Source organism: Pseudophryne corroboree, chromosome 12 (genome assembly GCF_028390025.1).
Source record: "Pseudophryne corroboree isolate aPseCor3 chromosome 12, aPseCor3.hap2, whole genome shotgun sequence".
NCBI classification, from domain to species: domain Eukaryota; kingdom Metazoa; phylum Chordata; class Amphibia; order Anura; family Myobatrachidae; genus Pseudophryne; species Pseudophryne corroboree.
In genome coordinates this window covers 83,399,212-83,420,605 of record NC_086455.1, presented here as the reverse complement: position 1 = coordinate 83,420,605, position 21,394 = coordinate 83,399,212, and the positions used below count along the sequence as shown (strand labels likewise).

General features: G+C 46.1%; 2 protein-coding genes across 5 annotated transcripts in view; one reads left to right on the top strand and one right to left on the bottom strand.

Moving 5' to 3' along the window:
- TRMT5 (tRNA methyltransferase 5) overlaps positions 1-11,005 on the bottom strand; it is a 66,741-nt gene extending 55,736 nt beyond the window's left edge. Inside the window, exons 1-2 of one of the 4 annotated variants that reach the window (XM_063947705.1) lie at positions 10,983-11,005; positions 7,453-8,060 (exon numbers count right to left, since the gene is read on the bottom strand). In XM_063947705.1, the coding sequence (XP_063803775.1) occupies positions 7,453-8,060; positions 10,983-10,990 (616 nt within the window). In that variant the 5' untranslated portion in view covers positions 10,991-11,005. Of the gene's footprint in view, positions 1-7,452; positions 8,061-10,312; positions 10,544-10,580; positions 10,708-10,982 lie in introns of those variants that run through there. The other 3 variants (XM_063947706.1, XM_063947704.1, XM_063947707.1) reach the window with 3 other exon arrangements.
- A 78-nt stretch (positions 11,006-11,083) lies between these two features.
- SLC38A6 (solute carrier family 38 member 6) overlaps positions 11,084-21,394 on the top strand; it is a 206,297-nt gene continuing 195,986 nt past the window's right edge. Inside the window, exon 1 of the mRNA XM_063947708.1 lies at positions 11,084-11,172. Coding sequence (XP_063803778.1) covers positions 11,089-11,172 — 84 coding nt within the window. The 5' untranslated portion in view covers positions 11,084-11,088. The remainder of the gene's footprint in view (positions 11,173-21,394) is intronic.

Below are 21,394 nucleotides of genomic sequence, written 5' to 3'. Positions count from 1 at the left end.
GTCTGAACATGTACAGACGAGGGAGGTCCTCATTAACGACAGCCATGCCGCATCTGTCACTTCCTTCCCCGCTGGCATCGGCAAAAGAGTGTATGCACTTGGTGAGGCCGGCACCCCGCCATCGTCAATATCGGCGGGGGCTCGGCTAGTGTACACTGGGCTTTAGATACAATGCTAATAGGATGCACAAAGAGACCGTGCTGAAGAATTTGATATGACATTTGATTATCTGCTACAATTAGTGAAGCCAATACCGCCTCCTTTTTTCGATTCTGGTATTTGGGATTGAAAAAATAAGATACTACGCAATGCGACTAGGGCAAAAAGAAGCAACAGAGACGGTTAACGTTAGAAGATTCTCACATGACTTGGCGTGCCAAGAGGGGCTGTTTGGTGTGACTACAGCAAAGAAGTATGAAGACATCTGTATATACCATATAGGCCAACATGGCAAATACACTGAACAGCAACCTTCCTGGGCCACAATGGAAAGGACTTAAGATAAAATAATACAACTTTATTTGTCCCACAGGCATACACATCACAAAATGCATATACAGTAGGTTGCACCATTAGCGTATGTACCTGGATGATGTCAGGCATAAGTCATACACAAGCGTTTATATACAAATTGCTTTCAGGCATCATTAGGACTTCAAAACCCTCTACAATACAGCAGAGGCATATCTGTTTCATGTAAGAAAATGTTTTATTTTGCTACAATACGCACTGAGGAGCATAATATATGAATAAAAGCACCCATCACTGTCAGTGGTGCATTCTGGGAAAAAAATAAGATTTTACTTACCGATAAATCTATTTCTCGTAGTCCGTAGTGGATGCTGGGACTCCGTAAGGACCATGGGGAATAGCGGCTCCGCAGGAGACAGGGCACAAGAATAAAAGCTTTAGGATCAGGTGGTGTGCACTGGCTCCTCCCCCTATGACCCTCCTCCAAGCCTCAGTTAGGATACTGTGCCCGGACGAGCGTACATAATCAGGAAGGATATTGAATCCCGGGTAAGACTCATACCAGCCACACCAATCACACCGTACAACTTGTGATCTGAACCCAGTTAACAGTATGATAACAACGAAGGAGCCTCTGAAAAGATGGCTCACAACAACAATAACCCGATTTAGTTAACAATAACTATATACAAGTATTGCAGACAATCCGCACTTGGGATGGGCGCCCAGCATCCACTACGGACTACGAGAAATAGATTTATCGGTAAGTAAAATCTTATTTTCTCTGACGTCCTAGTGGATGCTGGGACTCCGTAAGGACCATGGGGATTATACCAAAGCTCCCAAACGGGCGGGAGAGTGCGGATGACTCTGCAGCACCGAATGAGAGAACTCCAGGTCCTCCTCAGCCAGGGTATCAAATTTGTAGAATTTAGCAAACGTGTTTGCCCCTGACCAAGTAGCTGCTCGGCAAAGTTGTAAAGCCGAGACCCCTCGGGCAGCCGCCCAAGATGAGCCCACTTTCCTTGTGGAATGGGCTTTTACAGATTTTGGCTGTGGCAGGCCTGCCACAGAATGTGCAAGCTGAATTGTACTACAAATCCAACGAGCAATAGTCTGCTTAGAAGCAGGAGCACCCAGCTTGTTGGGTGCATACAGGATAAACAGCGAGTCAGACTTTCTTACTCCAGCCGTCCTGGAAACATATATTTTCAGGGCCCTGACAACGTCAAGTAACTTGGAGTCCTCCAAGTCCCTAGTAGCCGCAGGCACCACAATAGGTTGGTTCATGTGAAAAGCAGAAACCACCTTAGGGAGAAATTGAGGACGAGTCCTCAATTCTGCCCTGTCAGAATGAAAAATTAAGTAAGGGCTTTTATATGATAAAGCCGCCAATTCTGACACACGCCTGGCTGAAGCCAGGGCTAACAGCATCGTCACCTTCCATGTGAGATATTTTAAGTCCACAGTGGTGAGTGGTTCAAACCAATGTGACTTAAGGAACCTCAAAACAACATTGAGATCCCAAGGTGCCACTGGAGGCACAAAAGGAGGTTGTATATGCAGTACCCCTTTTACAAATGTCTGAACTTCAGGTACTGAAGCCAGTTCTTTCTGGAAGAAAATCGACAGGGCCGAAATTTGAACCTTAATGGACCCTAATTTTAGGCCCATAGACAGTCCTGTTTGCAGGAAATGGAGGAAACGACCCAGTTGAAATTCCTCTGTAGGGGCCTTCTTGGCCTCACACCACGCAACATATTTTCGCCAAATGCGGTGATGTTTTGCGGTTACATCCTTCCTGGCTTTGACCAGGGTAGGGATGACTTCATCTGGAATGCCTTTTTCCTTCAGGATCCGGCGTTCAACCGCCATGCCGTCAAACGCAGCCGCGGTAAGTCTTGGAACAGACAAGGCCCCTGCTGGAGCAGGTCCTTTCTTAGAGGTAGAGGCCACGGGTCTTCCGTGAGCATCTCTTGAAGTTCCGGGTACCAAGTCCTTCTTGGCCAATCCGGAACCACGAGTATCGTTCTTACTCCTCTCCTTCTTATGATTCTCAGTACTTTTGGTATGAGAGGCAGAGGAGGGAACACATACACTGACTGGTACACCCACGGTGTCACCAGAGCGTCCACCGCTATTGCCTGAGGGTCCCTTGACCTGGCGCAATATCTGTCTAGTTTTTTGTTTAGACGTGACGCCATCATGTCCACCTTTGGTTTTTCCCAACGGTTTACAATCAGGTGGAAGACTTCTGGGTGAAGTCCCCACTCTCCCGGGTGAAGGTCGTGTCTGCTGAGGAAGTCTGCTTCCCAGTTGTCCACTCCCGGAATGAACACTGCTGACAGAGCTATCACATGATTTTCCGCCCAGCGAAGAATCCTTGCAGCTTCTGCCATTGCCCTCCTGCTTCTCGTGCCGCCCTGTCTGTTTACGTGGGCGACTGACGTGATGTTGTCCGATTGGATCAATACCGCCTGACCCTGAAGCAGGGGTTTCGCTTGACTTAGGGCATTGTAAATGGCCCTTAGTTCCAGAATGTTTATATGAAGAGATGTTTCCATGCTTGACCACAAGCCCTGGAAATTTTTTCCCTGTGTGACTGCCCCCCAGCCTCTCAGGCTGGCGTCCGTGGTCACCAGGACCCAATCCTGAATGCCAAATCTGCGGCCCTCTAGTAGATGAGCACTCTGCAGCCACCACAGAAGAGACACCCTTGTCCTTGTCGACAGGGTTATCCGCTGATGCATCTGAAGATGCGATCCGGACCATTTGTCCAGTAGATCCCACTGAAACGTTCTTGCATGGAATCTTCCGAATGGAATTGCTTCGTAAGAAGCCACCATTTTTCCCAGGACCCTCGTGCACTGATGCACTGACACCTGGCCTGGTTTTAGGAGGTTCCTGACTAGCTCGGATAACTCCCTGGCCTTCTCCTCCGGGAGAAACACCTTTTTCTGGACTGTGTCCAGAATCATTCCTAGGAACAGTAGACGTGTCGTTGGAATCAGCTGCGATTTTGGAATATTTAGGATCCACCCGTGCTGACGTAACACTACCTGAGATAGTGCTACTCCGACTTCTAACTGTTCCCTGGACCTTGCCCTTATCAGGAGATCGTCCAAGTAAGGGATAATTAAGATGCCTTTTCTTCGAAGAAGAATCATCATTTCGGCCATTACCTTGGTAAAGACCCGAGGTGCCGTGGACAACCCAAACGGCAGCGTCTGAAACTGATAATGACAGTTTTGTACTACAAACCTGAGGTACCCTTGGTGAGACGGGTAGATTGGGACGTGGAGATAAGCATCCTTGATGTCCAGAGACACCATATAGTCCCCTTCTTCCAGGTTTGCTATCACCGCTCTGAGTGATTCCATCTTGAATTTGAACCTCTTTATGTAAGTGTTCAGGGATTTCAGATTTAAAATTGGTCTCACCGAGCCGTCCGGCTTCGGTACCACAAACAGCGTGGAATAATACCCCTTTCCCTGTTGTAGGAGGGGTACCTTGATTATCACCTGCTGGGAATACAGCTTGTGAATGGCTTCCAAAACTGCCTCCCTGTCGGAGGGAGACTTTGGTAGAGCAGACTTCAGGAACCGGCGAGGGGGAAACGCCTCGAATTCCAGTTTGTACCCCTGCGATACCACCTGTAGAATCCAGGGGTCCACTTGCGAGTGAGCCCACTGCGCGTTGAAATTCTTGAGACGGGCCCCCACCATGTCTGAGTCTGCTTGTAAAGCCCCAGCGTCATGCTGAAGACTTGGCAGAAGCAGGGGAGGGCTTCTGCTCCTGGGAAGCGGCTGCATGGTGCAGTCTTTTTCCCCTTCCTCTGCCCCGGGGCAGGAAGGAATGGCCTTTAGCTCGCTTGTACTTATGGGAACGAAAGGACTGAGTTTGAAAAGACGGTGTCTTTTTCTGCTGATGTGAAGTGACCTGGGGTAAAAAGGTGGATTTTCCAGCCGTTGCCGTGGCCACCAGGTCCGATAGACCAGCCCCAAATAACTCCTCCCCTTTATACGGCAATACTTCCATATGTCGTTTGGAATCCGCATCTCCTGACCACTGTCGCGTCCATAACGCTCTTCTGGCAGAAATGGACATAGCACTTACTCTTGATGCCAGGGTGCAAATATCCCTCTGTGCATCACGCATATATAGTAATGCATCCTTCAAATGCTCTATAGTTAACAGTATATTGTCCCTATCCAGGGTATCAATATTTTCAGTCAGGGAATCCGACCACGCGACGCCAGCACTGCACATCCAGGCTGAAGCGATTGCTGGTCGCAGTATAACACCAGTATGTGTGTATATACTTTTAAGAATATTTTCCAGCCTTCTATCTGCTGGTTCTTTGAGGGTGGCCGTATCAGGAGACGGTAACGCTACTTGTTTTGATAAACGTGTGAGCGCCTTATCTACCCTAGGGGGTGTTTCCCAACGTGTCCTAACCTCTAACGGGAAAGGATATAGTGCCAATAATTTTTTAGAAATTAGCAGTTTTTTGTCGGGGGAAACCCACGCTTTATCACACACCTCATTTAACTCATCTGACTCAGGGAAAACTATTGGTAGTTTTTTCACACCCCACATAATACCCTTCTTTGTGGTACTTGTAGTGTCAGAAATGTTCAATGCTTCCTTCATTGCCGTGATCATGTAACGTGTGGCCCTACTGGACATTACGTTTGTCTCCTCACCGTCGACACTAGACTCAGTATCTGTGTCTGGGTCTGTGTCGACCCACTGAGGTAACGGGCGTTTTAGGGCCCCTGACGGTGTCTGAGACGCCTGGACAGGCACTAATTGATTTGCCGGCTGTCTCATGTCATCAACCGTTCTTTGCAAAGTGCTGACATTATCACTTAATTCTTTAAATACGATCATCCAGTCAGGTGTCGACTCCCTAGGAGGTGACATCACTAACCCAGGCAATTGCTCCGCCTCCACATCATTTTCCTCCTCATACATGTCGACACACACGTACCGACACACAGCACACACACCGGGAATGCTCTGATAGAGGACAGGACCCCACAAGCCCTTTGGAGAGACAGAGGGAGAGTCTGCCAGCACACACCAAGCGCTATATATATATATATATATACAGGGATAACCTTATATAAGTGTTATTCCCTTATAGCTGCTGTATAGTTTTTAGCTGCCAATAGTGCCCCCCCTTCTCTTTTTTACCCTGATTCAGTAGCAAGTCTGCAGGGGAGAGTCAGGGAGCCGTCCTTCCAGCGGAGCTGTGAGGGAAAATGGCGCTTGTGTGCTGAGGAGATAGGCTCCGCCCCTTCACGACGTCCTTATCTCCCGCTTTTTCTGTAAAAAATGGCAGGGGTTAAAATACATCCATATAGCCCAAGAGCTATATGTGATGTATTCTTTAGCCAACCTAAGGTATTATCTGTTATATTGCGTCTCAGAGCGCTCCCCCCCAGCGCCCTGCACCCTCAGTGACCGGAGTGTGAAGTGTGCTGAGAGCAATGGCGCACAGCTGCGGTGCTGTGCGCTACCTTAGTCTGAAGACAGGATCGTCTTCTGCCGCCGATTTCACCGGACCTCTTCGCTCTTCTGGCTCTGTAAGGGGGCCGGCGGCGCGGCTCCGGGACCCATCCAGGCTGAACCTGTGATCGTCCCTCTGGAGCTAATGTCCAGTAGCCTAAGAAACCCGATCCACTCTGCACGCAGGTGAGTCCGTTTCTTCTCCCCTTAGTCCCACGATGCAGTGAGCCTGTTGCCAGCAGGACTCACTGAAAATAAAAAAACCTAAAATATACTTTTATTCTAAGCAGCTCAGGAGAGCCACCTAGCCTGCACCCTTCTCGTTCGGGCACAAAAATCTAACTGGGGCTTGGAGGAGGGTCATAGGGGGAGGAGCCAGTGCACACCACCTGATCCTAAAGCTTTTATTCTTGTGCCCTGTCTCCTGCGGAGCCGCTATTCCCCATGGTCCTTACGGAGTCCCAGCATCCACTAGGACGTCAGAGAAAAAAACAATCCCAAGCAGTTTGCTACTTCTGGTGACAGTAATGACCACCATCCAGTATTATCATTACCATCTTTCATTTATAAGTATTTGCAGTGCCATACTGGGTTACAAAGTGAGACAGATAACAGGGGTAAGGGTAGGCTGAAGCTTGCAGGAGCATACAGTGGTGACTGGCGGGTGGGAACTGTTACTGTGTCTGCACATGCTTCCGACTACCAGCAAATGATACGAGCTGCATGTGCGTCTGTGTCCCTACCTGCAGGTGCTCACACGCCCTAACGTTTGCTTGCCCTTACGTTACTCGGGTATTAATCAATCTGCATTAGCCCGTTTACCCTAACATTTTTTTTTATATGAAATGAAATCATCGATCCCTATGCATAAATGGGTGGCGGGTAAACATGGGTCTATAAGAAACTATACAACTAAGCAGTACACAAAGCACGACAGATCAGTAGTCTAGTACGTAAGGCTTTTCGTAATCTCGTATTTTCTTCACCTTTGTACAATGACCTGTATAGAAATAGATGATCACTTAATGCTGGATAACTGTTTACTCATGTCAGTCGGCATTAAGGAGATTTCTGTAAGTGTACATGTAATTTATTACACATGGTCGTCTGACAATATATCCTATACCTGAATACAGGACGACACTCTCCAGCCATACAAATTGTGATGTAAAGTGAGAATCGTATTTTCAACTTTAGAATATTCAATTGGTGTTACAATATAGGGTGCTCTTATTATATAGAGAGGTTATATGACCCAGCAGAGCCACCTGCTGCAGTTCAGCTTACACGTGAGACCACAAGTTATATCAGACATACTGCTACGCCTCAGTATTTTATTAGGTTTCATTTCCAGTCACTATAGATTGCAGTCATAGTACTCAGACACAATAGCGTGGCTTTAGTGTACAATCTGATATCACGGTTACAGAGACGTTTATTTACATATTGTCATGAAACAATACATACCAATCAAATTCTTGTAAGGAAGTTGATGATCCCGAAGATTCATGTGAGCGATGTGGCCGACGCGGCTGAAACTGGAGGTGACGTCTTGACCTTGAGGTAAGACTGCCTGCAAGATCTCTTCAGTCTTAAACTGTTCATAAGTAAGTTGCAGATCAATGTGATTAACCTGGGGGCTGATCTCAAACTGTTTGAAAACTTCACGATCGCGTTCATCAAACGAGTCCTCTGACGTAACTATAAACGGGTCCAGTATTACACTTTTGTGATCGCCATCATTTGGGTCATCAATTATTCTCTTTAGCTGTGGCCTGCAGATCAGCCTGTGTTTGAGACTTTTCATGACTTTATTAATAATTTCTTTCTTTACTTTCATAACAGGAACTTGTATAGTTTTAGTGAAAGCATCACGATCCAGACTGGTCATCCCACGCACTTTGGGATTAGGAGAGAACAGTCCTGCATCCTCCTTTTCCAGCATTTCGGTTACTGCTAAAGAGCTGTTCTGACTCTGGAATACACCAAATGGAAGCTTGGGGATTACTTTATTTAAGGCGATTATACCACCAGAGTTCAGAAGAGTTGCCGAGCAGTAAATTTGTTTAAGAATCCTGCAGAGAAAATGTAAATAAAAGTTATCACCTAACCATGAAAATAAGCATTTCAGTAAATTCCTAAAGCACTGCACTGACTACAGGTAAATGTAAAGAATATAGATATTTTCCCTGTGTTCCTGTATCCCAAGTCACTGTGGGCCTGATTCGGATTTGGAAACAAGGCAGAAAAGGCATGTAAGTTTGTATTTGGAACAAACCATTTTGCAATGCAAGGGGGGGGGGGGGGGGGGGATACATTAAGATTTTTTCTGTGCAGGGTATAAACTGGCTGCTGTTGCATGTACCCCATAAATGTTAGACAGCTTTATTTTTACACTGCAATTTAGATTTCCATTTGGACAAACCCCACCCCAATCTCTGTGCACGTTACATCTGCCCCACCTGTAGTGCAACACGTTTCTGGCTGTTGCTTCCTTTTTTGGTTAGGTTCCACATCTGAATAACCGCCAAGTGTAGGGATGGACATAGGAAGCCCGGTAATGAATGGTTGCCAGGCTTCCAATATCAAATTCAGCTATGCGATGGCACTAGCCATCACATGGCGAACATCCGATGATTAGACTTTGAGCATGCACAGAAGCAGTCTTAGCTTTGCACATGCACAATATCTGAGCTACGGACACCACTTCCATGTGTCCGCAGCTAGTCAGCCGTCAGAAAGCTGCATCCTATGGCTGATAACCATCGGATTCCCGCAATTCAAAGGAAAAAGTATTTCCATTGAATTTGAAACATTGATGGTTGCTAACCATTGGATTCCGAAGTCCATCCCTACTTCAGTGTACTCATGTATGTTTAAGTAGTTTGTTTTCACCTCCATTGCTATTTACTTTTTACTACAATCTAACAAGACATTCTGTTAGTATCACATTTTCTTTGCTCTCATTATACAAAGCACCATAATATTCAATTTTACAGAGATCATTCTCACAACTTTTTAATCAGGAAATCCTACCGTTTTACAATCTAAAATACCTGTATGGATTAGTGTAGTTTGTAAGAAGTGTAGGTCTTGATGATGTTTGTTACGTTTCAGGTGTTTTATTTACTAGACTTAGGTGAAGGGTTATGTTTATGTTACTAAATGCACATACCTGGAAAAAAACAAAGGGTGGGAGAAATGCTAGTCACGGTGGTGCATACCTCCCAACATGACCCTCTCCAGGAGGGACAGAATGCTCTGTTTCTGGACTTTTCTCTTAATGTATGATTGCCAGCACCTGTGTTGAACAGGTTAATGGATAAGAAAGGTGTTTCAGCACAGGTGATGACAATCATAAATTAAGAGGGAAGTCCAGCAGCAGAGCATTCTGACCCTCCTGGAGAGGGTTGTCTTGGGAGGTATGGTGGTGGCAGTTATATTTTCATGGTTCCTCAAGGTGTGGGGGAATCCTACATGCATACCTCCCAACATCTCTCCAGGAGGGACAGAATGCTCTGCTTCTGGACTTCCCTCTTAATTTATGATTGCCATCACCTGTGCTGAAACACGTTTCTTATCCATTAACCTGTTCAAAACAGGTGCTGGCAATCATACATTAAGAGGGAAGTGCAGGTGCAGAGCATTCTGTCCCTCCTGGAGAGGGTCGTGTTCGTAGGTATGCTACATGTGCTCAGGTGAGGTCCAGATCACACAGGCCAGAGGTTCACAAACACAGTCCTCAAGGCACCCCAACGTTCCAGGTTTTAAGTTTATCCATGTTTGGTCACAGGTGACTTAATTTGCACCTTCGGCAATTTGATTTAATTATCTGTGCCGAGCCATGGATGTAACTAAAAACTTGGACCTTGACGGCCACGTTTGAGAACATCTGGCATAGGGAGCTGTTTTATCCAGATAGCACTGCACGTAATAGTGTTAAGATCCGTACATACTATGCAATATCACACAGGATATCGCGTGTGGTATCGCCCAGCGTGTATGCTGCGGACGACGAATGTTGTGCGGTCCCATGCATCATCACCCTCCTCCGTCAGCTGCTGTATGCAGCTCAATTTGGACTTATCATCCAAAGCTGCATTTACAGGCCGGCCCCATGACATCACTGTACTATATCGCTTGTGATAATGTACAGTGTGTATGCTCTATTTCAGCGGGCTGGGAGGGGAAACACTATGCGATATCACTCATGGAGCGTATCGCATAGTGTGTACGGACTATTAGTTTACAGAAAAGACTTTATCAACAATAAAACCACAATATGCAGGCTGTGTCATACAGAATAATGGGTAAAGCTTTGCTTCACCTGAATACACACAAAAATGGAATTATCATGCCATTTCTACTCTCACTGGCAGCCTATCATGGCGAAATCTTTACACAGTGCGGGACACAGGTAAAAGGGTAGCGAATGTGTCTCTCCAGCTGTTGTGGAACTACAAAGCACAGCATTTCCTGCCGGCTAGCATATGCGCAGAACGTCGACTACCAAAGAAATATACAGTCCATACAATGGTGGCATGCGGTGATACACCTGGCCCGCCACCTCTGCTGCATCTGACCTGTCAACTCACCTCATGCTGCTCAGCTTCAGCCGCCATGCTAGTGGTTACGTCATCACTCCGCGCCTGTGGGCAGAGAGGGCAGCGGCGTGACCGGCTCACGTGATGCGATAGTAAACAGGAAGCGGTGGCCAGGGGCTGCTGCTCATTCAGCTGTTGTAGCTGCTGCCCGGTGCTCACACTCTGCTGCTCACCTAGTTACACTCACTCTCTGCTACTCACCCTCTCATACTCACACTCACTCTCTGCTACTTACCCTCTCACACTGCTGCTCACACTCACTCTGCTACTTACCCTCTCACATTGCTACTCACCCTCTCATACTCACTCTGCTACTCACACTCTCTGCTACTTACCCTCTCACACTGCTGCTCACACTCACTCTGCTACTTACCCTCTCACATTGCTACTTACCCTCTCATACTCACTCTCTGCTGCTTAGTCACAGTGGCAGGTTAGGGATGGCAAGATACGTTTGACCAGATTCATATACTGAGGACTGGCAGCGATACAGCCCACCATGCCACATGCAGAAAGCAGCATTAACTCGGATTATGGACACCGTGTGTCTGCTCAGGATGAATCTGCTCCTCTTCTGGGAAATGTAAGTGTTCCTCTAGTGTGTCTCTGTGTGTGACAGCTCCTTTCCTGCCAGGCAGCCTGCTTTATTGTCTGCCCAGTACAACCACCCCCTACTCAGACATGGAGGGATCATTATCCAGAGCACTATGTATTTATTATTAGCCCTCGGTTCTTCTGTATTGTGTACATGCTACATACATCCACTGTACAGTAATAGTTGTATCACGTGAAGTCTGTATTGATACGCTTCCTCTCTTAGAGAATGCAGTTATTTCTCTGTTTATTATTCCTGGTGGCAGCATTCATATAATTGCAGCAGCCCCCTGTCCAACGCAAATCCCATTACTTTACGACTAAACTGACCTTTCGGTGGGTCAGCTGCTTATACAGTAGGTCCATTCTTAGTCTTTGGTTCTGAATTGTACTTCTACCCAAATATCCAAAAGCACTGTGTGTGCAAGTGTTTGATGTTTAAAGAATTTTTAAACAAATTGATTTTGTACCGCTAAGCCTGTTCTGAGTACAATGTCGGGAGGTAATAATTGTACAGCAGCGTATTGGGAGCTTGCTCTGTTTTCTTATCTGTTTAAACTATGACTTTGTTTTCAGGATATGAAGACATTGCAGACTCTGCAGATTGTGCTGAATAGTCAGAGTGGTTTAGTTGTGCTCAGCATGCTACAATGTCTTCCAACATTTGCTGTTGTGTGCTATATAGTAATCCTGAAACTTCCACTTTCCATTTGCGGCACTTAAGTTTTGTTTTAGACTTTATATAACTGCAAAATGTTTAATCTAAAAATGCTTTCCATTATAATTATTGTTGTTATGCAAATAGTTTATTTTTCTTCTGGGTGGAATTCAGTTGTGTTTTGCATGCCTGTAAGTAATGACCGCCCTACAAAGCTATTCAGTTGCAGTCTGGACGCCCATTATTTCTGCCCGCACTCTCGAGGTGTCAAGCAGACATGCATGAACAGTTGTGCTTATGGGAGTCCAAACTGCACTTTCAGCAATCCGCATGATAGTTTAGATGCTTTATGTGACAAGTGCAATTAGTAATGGGCGTCCGTGGACTTGTGCCTATCGGCAAAACAATTGACTAGCTTTGCTATCCTCCCAGGTTTTTATCAGTAAACAAATAAAATGTATTCCTCGCCCTAAAATGTAGGATATTGTATTGTATTGTATTGACAGGTTATTGCACATTTCAAAATTGAAATTAAAATAAAAACCAAGGAAACTGTACGCACAGCCAGATGCGCCGATATATTGGCCATCGGCTGTGCTGCATACCTGATGCGATATATCTGTGAATAACGTAGTTCACAGACATATCAGGTGTACAGACCCGTCGGACGACCGATATATCATCTAGTGTGTACCCAGTTTAAGGACCTTATTCAGGGTGGATCGCAACTCGCGATCCATCTGCAAAAAATACAATGATGATGCCTGCGCAGGGCCCGTCCTGTGCATGTGCCCGCATTTACTACATGCGCCCTGCAGTAAATGTGAACGCCTCTGCCTGTCAATCAGACAGTGGTGTTCGCAGGGAGGTAGGTGGGCAGTAACACTGTTTCCTAGGCAGAGACGGAGCTTTACAGGGGCAGGACAAATGTGGGGCGTGGTGTGGGAATGATCGGGGTGGCTGCGTGATGTCACACGCAGCCGCTCCGATCACAAAGATGACGACGGGCCTCCTGCCGTCGCAGCCAGGCTGCGGCACCAGGAGGCATCCACAAATTTTGCGATGACGCTATAATTATGCTGCGACCGCAACTTCAACGTTGTCGTCTCAGGGAGGAGGGAAGGGGGGTGGTTAGCATGCTGGGCGGCCTTGGCCTGTGATGGGTGGCCCCCAGCATGTGAGCAAAAGGATTGCAAATTCTGCTAAAAAGCAGAATTTGCAATCCTTACTTAATATGGTCCTAAAACCAGATTGCACCATGTGTACCCCACTTTAGCTATTTAACTCACTGGGTGCAAATAAGTCACAGTAACACATAATCATTTGCAGGTTTATTCTGTTTTTGTACTTGAATTTTGTTTGTCTTGTGTTGATAGCATAGTTATGGTATTGTTGATCCTTTTTATGTTTCAGCATTGCTTTTAGACCAAGTATTTAGTTAGAGTTCTCATTCAGCATTCATATTTGTTTTTATAGGTGATGTTTTTATATAGGATTTATCATTTTTACTGGTGCTCATTAGATAAAATGTTTTAAGACCAGTTTGATCCATGGATGCAGCTTTATTAGAGTCTAACACAAATGTTCAGAAGAAAAGATCATCTTCTTAAAGGATTATTGCTTCTAAGATAAACCCACTATTCCGATATACTGTCGGATCACACCCAGATTACCGTGACATTGCGTATTCTTTCTCGCATCACCTAAGACACAAACTGTTCTCGGGGGCATGCTGATTATATATAACCCCACATCAGACACCTCTGACCCTGTCATTGGTGCATTTAGAACCACAAGCTGTTGCTCACAGCCTGTGTGAATCTCAAAGCCAGTTCTAATCCCGGATGGGTGGTTCCCGTGGCGAAGGAACTGTAACTCCCAGCTACGTAACCAGAGGCAGGACAAACTGCAGCAATACCTGGTGCATAAAGCAGAACCTATGCGTCAGGAGCAACTGGGCCCATGGTGGAAAATGGACTTCTGGTCTCAAAGCTGGCAATTGCAAAACAAACTTTACATCTAGGCACATGGAATACCCAATCTGGCTGCCAAGCAAGCAAAATAAACTTCTTACAGGTGAAACTCAGAAAATTAGAATATTGTGCAAAAGTTAATTTATTTCAGTAATTCAACTTAAAAGGTGAAACTAGACTCATTACATGCAAAGTGAGATATTTCAAGCCTTTATTTGTTATATTTTTGATGATTGCGGCTTATACCTTAATAAAACCCAAAATCCAAAATCGCAGAAAATTTGAATATTACATAAAATCAATAAAAAAAAAAAAAAAAAGGATTTTAAATACAGAAATGTCGCCCCTCTGAAAAGTATAATCAATCATACGTCCACGCTACTTGGTTTGAGCCCTTTTTGCATGAATTACTGCCTCAATGCGGCGTGGCATGGATTCTATCAGCCTGTGGCACTGCTGAGGTGTTATGGAAGACCAGGATGCTTCAATAGCGGCCTTCAGCTTTTCTGCATTGTGCGGTCTCATGTTTCTCATCTTCCTCTTGGCAATGCTCCATAGATTCTCTATGGGGTTCAGGTCATTGCCGGGTCGGTACCGGGTTATTTGTGTGGTGTGAAAGGGGTATTAGAGACAAATGTATGCTGGATTATTTCCTCATCCAAAAACGGTTTCAGAGTGCCTTCCATGATGTGACAGCAATGTGTGGCGCATCAATTGGATCCGATCATCATTCGTTATGAACAAAGCTAAAAAGCCACCTAAAAGCGCCAAACTCCTTGAAACCTTCACCAGTTTAGACTTTTAACGCCTTTAAAAGACCTCAATACCCAGATGATCTTTCAACTTCTGCTCAAAAATAGCTTTACACCACTGTCCGCTAATGATGATCTAAACCACAGCTGGACTGACACAATAACGACATGACCAATTAAACACAGAAAATTCAAACTATGGATCACTAACAATACATTGTATCTGAATATACAAATTTGAAAAGAACTCAAAGCAGATAAAGAAGCATGGTGGAAAGGAGAAGCCAGAGAAGTGTCAGAGGCCAGAAGAAAAAATGATTCACAGCTGCTGTACTGTTGAATGGAAATTTAGAGCCTCCACCACAAACGTTAAAGATCTAAATGGCCAACATATTAAATCAATGAGTGGCAAACTTGAAAGATGGCAAGAACACTTTTAGCACCTATTTAATAGCCCCATACCTGAAAACTTAGACCCTCAGTTACTGAAAAAAAACAATGGCCTTCAATATTGTAGTGGGCCAACGGATAACCCCCCCCCCCCCCCCCCACCTTCCCAAACGCAGATGAAATTAGACAAGCAATTAAAAATCTAATGAATGGAATAGCATCAGGCACTGCTTTAGAAGCAGGAGGAGAGGTAGTAGTAAACAAACTTTGAGACCTATATGCAATTTCCTGAATAGAGTGCTGTGTGCCAGAGGACTTATAAGATGCCATAATTCCCATTCACAAAAAAGATGACCCTACAAGCTGTAAACTCTACAGAGGCATAAGTTTACTAACAGCATCCAGCAATATTAACATCAGTTATACACTCAAGGCTACTAAAATAGGCTACTGAAGCATGAGAAGGCAACTGCAAATAATAACAAGCTGGATTTAGGGCCAGTTGAGGATGCAGTGACCATATTTTTGCTATGAGGCAAATACTTGAATCACGCCTACAATCAAAGAAAACTTTTTATAGTTTTTGTTGACTTTAAACGTGCCTTTTACATTGTGTACGAGAATCTGTTTGGTGTTCCCTCAATTCTAAAACTAATAAGAGGTGCTACCATGCTGAGACAAAGTACTACATCATTTTGGGCAAAAAATAAGGGCTCATATACCACAGCCAGGTGACCTCACCAGGTGGGTCCCTATAATTATTAAGGGTCAAGTCCAGAGCACGGAACACCATAAGCCAGCACAGCCCAACCACCCCAAGGCATCACACTAGTGAGAGGTAGCAGTTTAAGTGTTGAGAGGTGTTAGATTAATAAGAAGTGGCAGCTACTGACAGGGGCGGGGGGGACGACTTGAACCTTAGGAATGTTAGAGACTCGCCTGATTTTCATCTGGCCGTGGTTGGTGGGCCCATATTTTTTGGCCAAAAAGTATACTAAGAATCTCAGTTATACTCCATGTTAAAATGCAGAGTTTATTATAATTGTTCTGGTTGCCAGTGTTAAGGTGGGTACACACTGGCCGTTATATCGGCCGTTCTCTTGAACGGCCAATATATCGCGGGTACGTCGGCCAGTGTGTACGGCCGATACGTCTGTGAACTCCGTCGTTCACAGACGTATCGTGTCGGCCCCACAGCACAACCGACGGCCAGTATATCTATCGATATATTGGTGCGTCGCTGTGCGTGTACGGGTGGTCGGCCGACTACCTGTACACATGCTGCGGCGGCCGGCGGTGATTGACAGCTGAACTGTGCGGGCGTGTGTACATGCCCGCCCAGTTCATGACGTCAGTCCCTGACGGATTGAGCAGTGTGTATGCTCAACACACTGCCCGATCCGTCCATAGATATATCTGCCAATGTGTACCCACCTTTAGTGTTTAGAGTGTGCACCTGTGTTTTCTCTTTTTCTCCGTTAACCCAAATGTCAATGCTGGCAAACTGGGTGTAGTGTTTGATCTTTTACTACATAACCCTAGCTAAAATGAGGTGTTTGTCCAGGGTTTAAGCTCAGTGCTTTTTGGTTACCTTTGTAGAAGGAGAAAAAAAAAAAACATTCTGACTTACCAACACAGTACTACTGTAGCAAGTTTAAGTTGTGGTAAAGGAATATCCAAAATAAAATGAAAAAAGTGAACCTAATAGTCCCCCTTTCTTTTTGTGCAAAAAGAATGGTGCTGAAGTCTTCAACCTTTTGTAGTCAGAAAATGTGCACCAAAATGAAGACCCCTAATAAAGGCTCTGAACTTGCACCAACCACTGACACATTGGGGGTAATTCAGATATGATCGCTGCTGTGCATTTTCGCACAGCGGGTGATCAGATCTGAACTGTGCATGCGTATGCACCGTTATGCGCCAGCGCATCGCACAACAGCGACAGGCATCTGACGCCTAGTGACGGGATGGTGCGAAAAATCCGAACACCCGGGCGTTTGCAAGGAGATTGGCAGGAAGAGGCCGTTTGTGGGTGGCAACTGACCGTTTTCCTGGAGTGTCCGGAAAAACGTAGGTGGGCTCAGGCGTTTTTTAGGGAGGGTGTCTGACGTCCGCTTTGGCCCCGACCAGCAGGATTCAATCGCACTGGATCAGTAAATCCTGGGCTGCGCAGAGACTGCACAAGCTGATTTGTGTGCAGCTCTGCAAAGAAGCAAACACACACTTGCACAGGCTTCCCCCCCCCCCCCCCCATAGGCGGCGACTATCTGATCGCAGGGCAGCAAAAAACGCAGCCCAGCGATCAGGTCTGAATTACCCCCTTTGTGCTAACACTAGCAAGTCTGCAGGAAACTTACATCAAAAATATATTGCGCAAAACAGTGGCAAAAGTAACATGGATTAATTAGAGAATAGGACAGCAGAAGCAATATGAGACATTGGGGGAGATGTATCTAATCCTCTGTAGAATCAGGTGGATACATTTTCCATAGCAACCATTCTCTTGCTTTCTCTCATTTATAAAGTGAGCATTCTATGAAATGATAGCTAGAAACTGATTGGTTGCCGTGGCCAACTTCACCTGTTCTCTTTAAAAGGTTTGATGCACCTCCACCACTGAATTAAAGCAGAATAAAGCATATGCAGCACTCTCAGTCCGATTGCCTCTACATAAATCAAACCGTTAAAATTATAATATAATCTCATTTTTTAAACCAATTAATATGTTGGAGGATTCTTTTTCAGTACATTTGTGACTTTTTTGAACGACTCCGAGTGCCGCAGTTTTCCTTTTATTCTACCTACTACATCACTGAGGGCACCGGGGCACCTCGTCTATCTATCTGAGTGCCAGGCTGTAACATTGATATATAATTCATCAAAACTATTGCATGGATAACTGACAATAATCATACACTGTTGAAACAAACCTGCTTAAATGAAACCACTCCAATGTACAATAAAATAGGTAACTAGTATTTTGGACCAGTCAGTTACTAGCTCTGTCTCATCTCAGTCCCCCTCTCGTATCTCCCTCATCTCTGCACCCACATCTGTGTCTTTCTCACCTCGCCTCACATCTCTCCTGTATCTCCACACACCTCTGCCAGTTATACCCCTTTCACATTGCACTAAAAACCCGGCATATTGCCGTGTCGAAACGGGTCAGTGTGCGATGTGAAAGCTCCTTTTCAGAATTAGCGGGTCGCCTGACCCGGTAATTCAACCCGGTAAAAAAGAAGGGTTATTACCGGGTTGATTACCGGGTCAGGCGCAGTGTGAATTGGAGCCGTTCCGATGCGACACGGCTCCCATTCACAGCATAGGGAGTCCAGGCGGCGCAGGAGATGAGCTCATCTCCCAGCGCCGCCTCCACCCCCGCTCCTGCTGCTGCTGCGCCCCCTGCTGCTATGGCAACCGACCCGGTATATTGCCGGGTCGGAAAGCCAGCAACGGAGCGCAAATGCCGGATCCCACCCGGTAAGTACACGTTTCTCTTACCGGGTAGGATCCGGCATTTGCGATCTGAATGCAGCACCCGAGTACCATGTGTAAATATTTGAAATCAAACCCTCCTTGAGACACTAATGGCACCAGACATGTTTGCCTGTCTTCCTCTTTTTTTTTTATTTTGCTTTTGTGATAGGACCTACTAGCCATGTCAGTGTAATTTTACAAAGTTTTTTTTGCCACTTGTATTAATACGCTAGATCACAGGTTCTCAAACTCGTTCCTCGGGACCCCACACAGTGCATGTTTTGCAGGTCTCCTCACAGAATCACAAGTCAAATAATTATCTTCACCTGAGGACCTTTTAAAATGTGTTAGTGAGTAATTAATACACCTGTGCACTTGCTGGGTTACCTGCAAAACATGCACTGTGTGGGGTCATGAGGACCGAGTTTGAGAACCACTGTACTAGGGCCCTCATTCCGAGTCGTTCGCTCGGTAATTTTCTTCGCATCGCAGTGAAATTCCGCTTAGTACGCATGCGCAATATTCGCACTGCGACTGCGCCAAGTAATTTTACAATGAAGATAGTATTTTTACTCACGGCTTTTTCTTCGCTCTGGCGAACGTAGTGTGATTGACAGGAAATGGGTGTTACTGGGCGGAAACACAGAGTTTTCGGGGCGTGTGGATAAAAACGCTACCGTTTCCGGAAAAAACGCAGGAGTGGCCGGAGAAACGGGGGAGTGTCTGGGCGAACGCTGGGTGTGTTTATGACGTCAAACCAGGAACGACAAGCACTGAACTGAACGCAGATGCCGAGTAAGTCTGAAGCTACTCTGAAACTGCTAAGTAGTTTGTAATCGCAATATTGCGAATACATCGGTCGCAATTTTAAGAAGCTAAGATACACTCCCAGTTGGCGTAGGCTTAGCGTGAGCAACTCTGCTAAATTCGCCTTGCGAGCGATCAACTCGGAATGAGGGCCTAGATCTTTTCACTTTTATTTGGGTCCATTTGACTACTGGCATGCTAATGAGGAGAGAATGTGAAGAAAGTAACATGAGAATGCTTCCACAAAGATTTACTTTAAGGCATCCCCCCCCACCCCCTCCCCCCAGCCTTCCTACGAGTAAGGGAATTTTTGTGCAGTCTTTCATGTGTGTGACTCTACCCATAATTTGTGTGAAAATAGAGTACACACATTCTTTCTCTAGCATCCATAAGGGATATTGGGGACAGGTTAGTACGATGGGGTATAGACAGGTCCAAAGGGGCCAGTGCACTTTACATTTCTTCAACTGGGTGTGCTGGCTCCTCCCCTCTATGCCTCCTCCTACAGCCCATTTTAGAAAAAAGTGCCCTCAGGAGAGGATGCACACTCTGCAAGCTTCAGAGTTTTTCTTCAATTTCTTTTTAAGTTTTATATCTGTCGGAATGCTGTTTGGGCAACAGCATACCTGCACCGTGGGAGTAAGGGGGGGGGGGGGTGTACGGTCACCGGCCTCTTGAGGTGCAGAGCCGCTTCCTCCGTCCTGAGGGGCTGTTTGTTCAGCGGGGCATGGCGACTTGGCTGTCGCAGCCGCAGCATGCCGCACACCTCTAATGCTGCCTGAAGGTGGTCATCAGTGGTGAGTAGCAACCGAGGGCCCCGCTAGAAGTCCCCCCCCCCCCCCCCCCCCCCCCGGTTTTGCTGTGCGGCTGAAAGCGCGGGTGTGGCGTACGGGTCCCTTTTGGGGGGGACCCGCTATAGCCCCTGCGTGAGACTGGCTAAATATAGTAAACCAAGCATTTCTCTGGCTGGGTCCACAGGATTATCCACAGGATAACATTGGGATATGGTTGAGCGACAGCGGAAATGGCACCTACACGATCACGAGCTTTCTGGCCTCCCAGGATGCATCGGGGCCTTCACCATATAGTCCCGCCCACTGACTCGGTCAAATCAGTTTTTTGCTTGGTGCTGCAGGAAGCCGCATGGTCACAGGGCTGCTGTGAATAAAGCAGCCTCAAGCTTTTATTATTTTATTTTTTATAGACTTACTGTATTTTTTGATCGACTTTTCTTAACAGCGTCTTAAACACATACTGGAAAGAGTCGTTTCAACAACTCTCCACCTGGTCGCAACAACGCTTACCTTCGCGGTAATAGTGCTGTCTCGACGGGCGTCTGTGTCTGATGTTCTAGCAGATCCAGCAGATGTAACCAGGCTGTGGCCGGAGCATGGGGGGGGGGGACGGTAAGTCTATGGATTTCTTCTTACTAGGGGGGTCCGGACACAGCTACACTGTATTGGTGGAGACTACAAACAGTGTGTTGATGCGCCGAACATCTCGAGTGCGACAGCGCTACGCTCCAAGGATCATAGGTGCCAGGACTAGGTAGAGGCCGCGATTCTTAGAGTTTAAGTCAACAGGGGGATTCAGACGCTCTCCTGGCCGCCCCTCCTCCGAGTTCATGACCAGTTTCCGCGCGTCTCCCGTCCATGAACTGAATGACCTCACTTCCGTCTCAGACGCCACCACGAGGGTACTCGGTCGCAGCTTAGACGCTGCGGTTGTGTACACTAGAGATCCTGCCTAGACCGAGTCGTAGGCCTTAGCGTCTGCATACACGTGGAAGTCGCTGAGCGTCCGTGTCCGTCAGTGAGCGACTGTGTCCGTTATCAGTTGCAGCAGCGGTAGTGTACATCAGTAGCGTCTGAATCCACTCAGCGTCTTACGAGCGCATTTGCTTGGATATGGAAGTGTGGTGAGTCTCCCTGTATCCCGCTCTCCAGAGGAAGGGTATACAGTACTAAAAATTCTCTCTACTTGTTAGTATGAATTGTTAATTTTTAGTACCTATTGCATATGAGATCTGTATATTACTGTGTTTTCTGCATGTTATGTTGAAACAGAACCAGTTAAAAACAGAAGTACAATTTTCCTACTTATGTATAAGTTGTTATGGGTGTTGTATTCTCATATGACAATGTCTAATGCTTT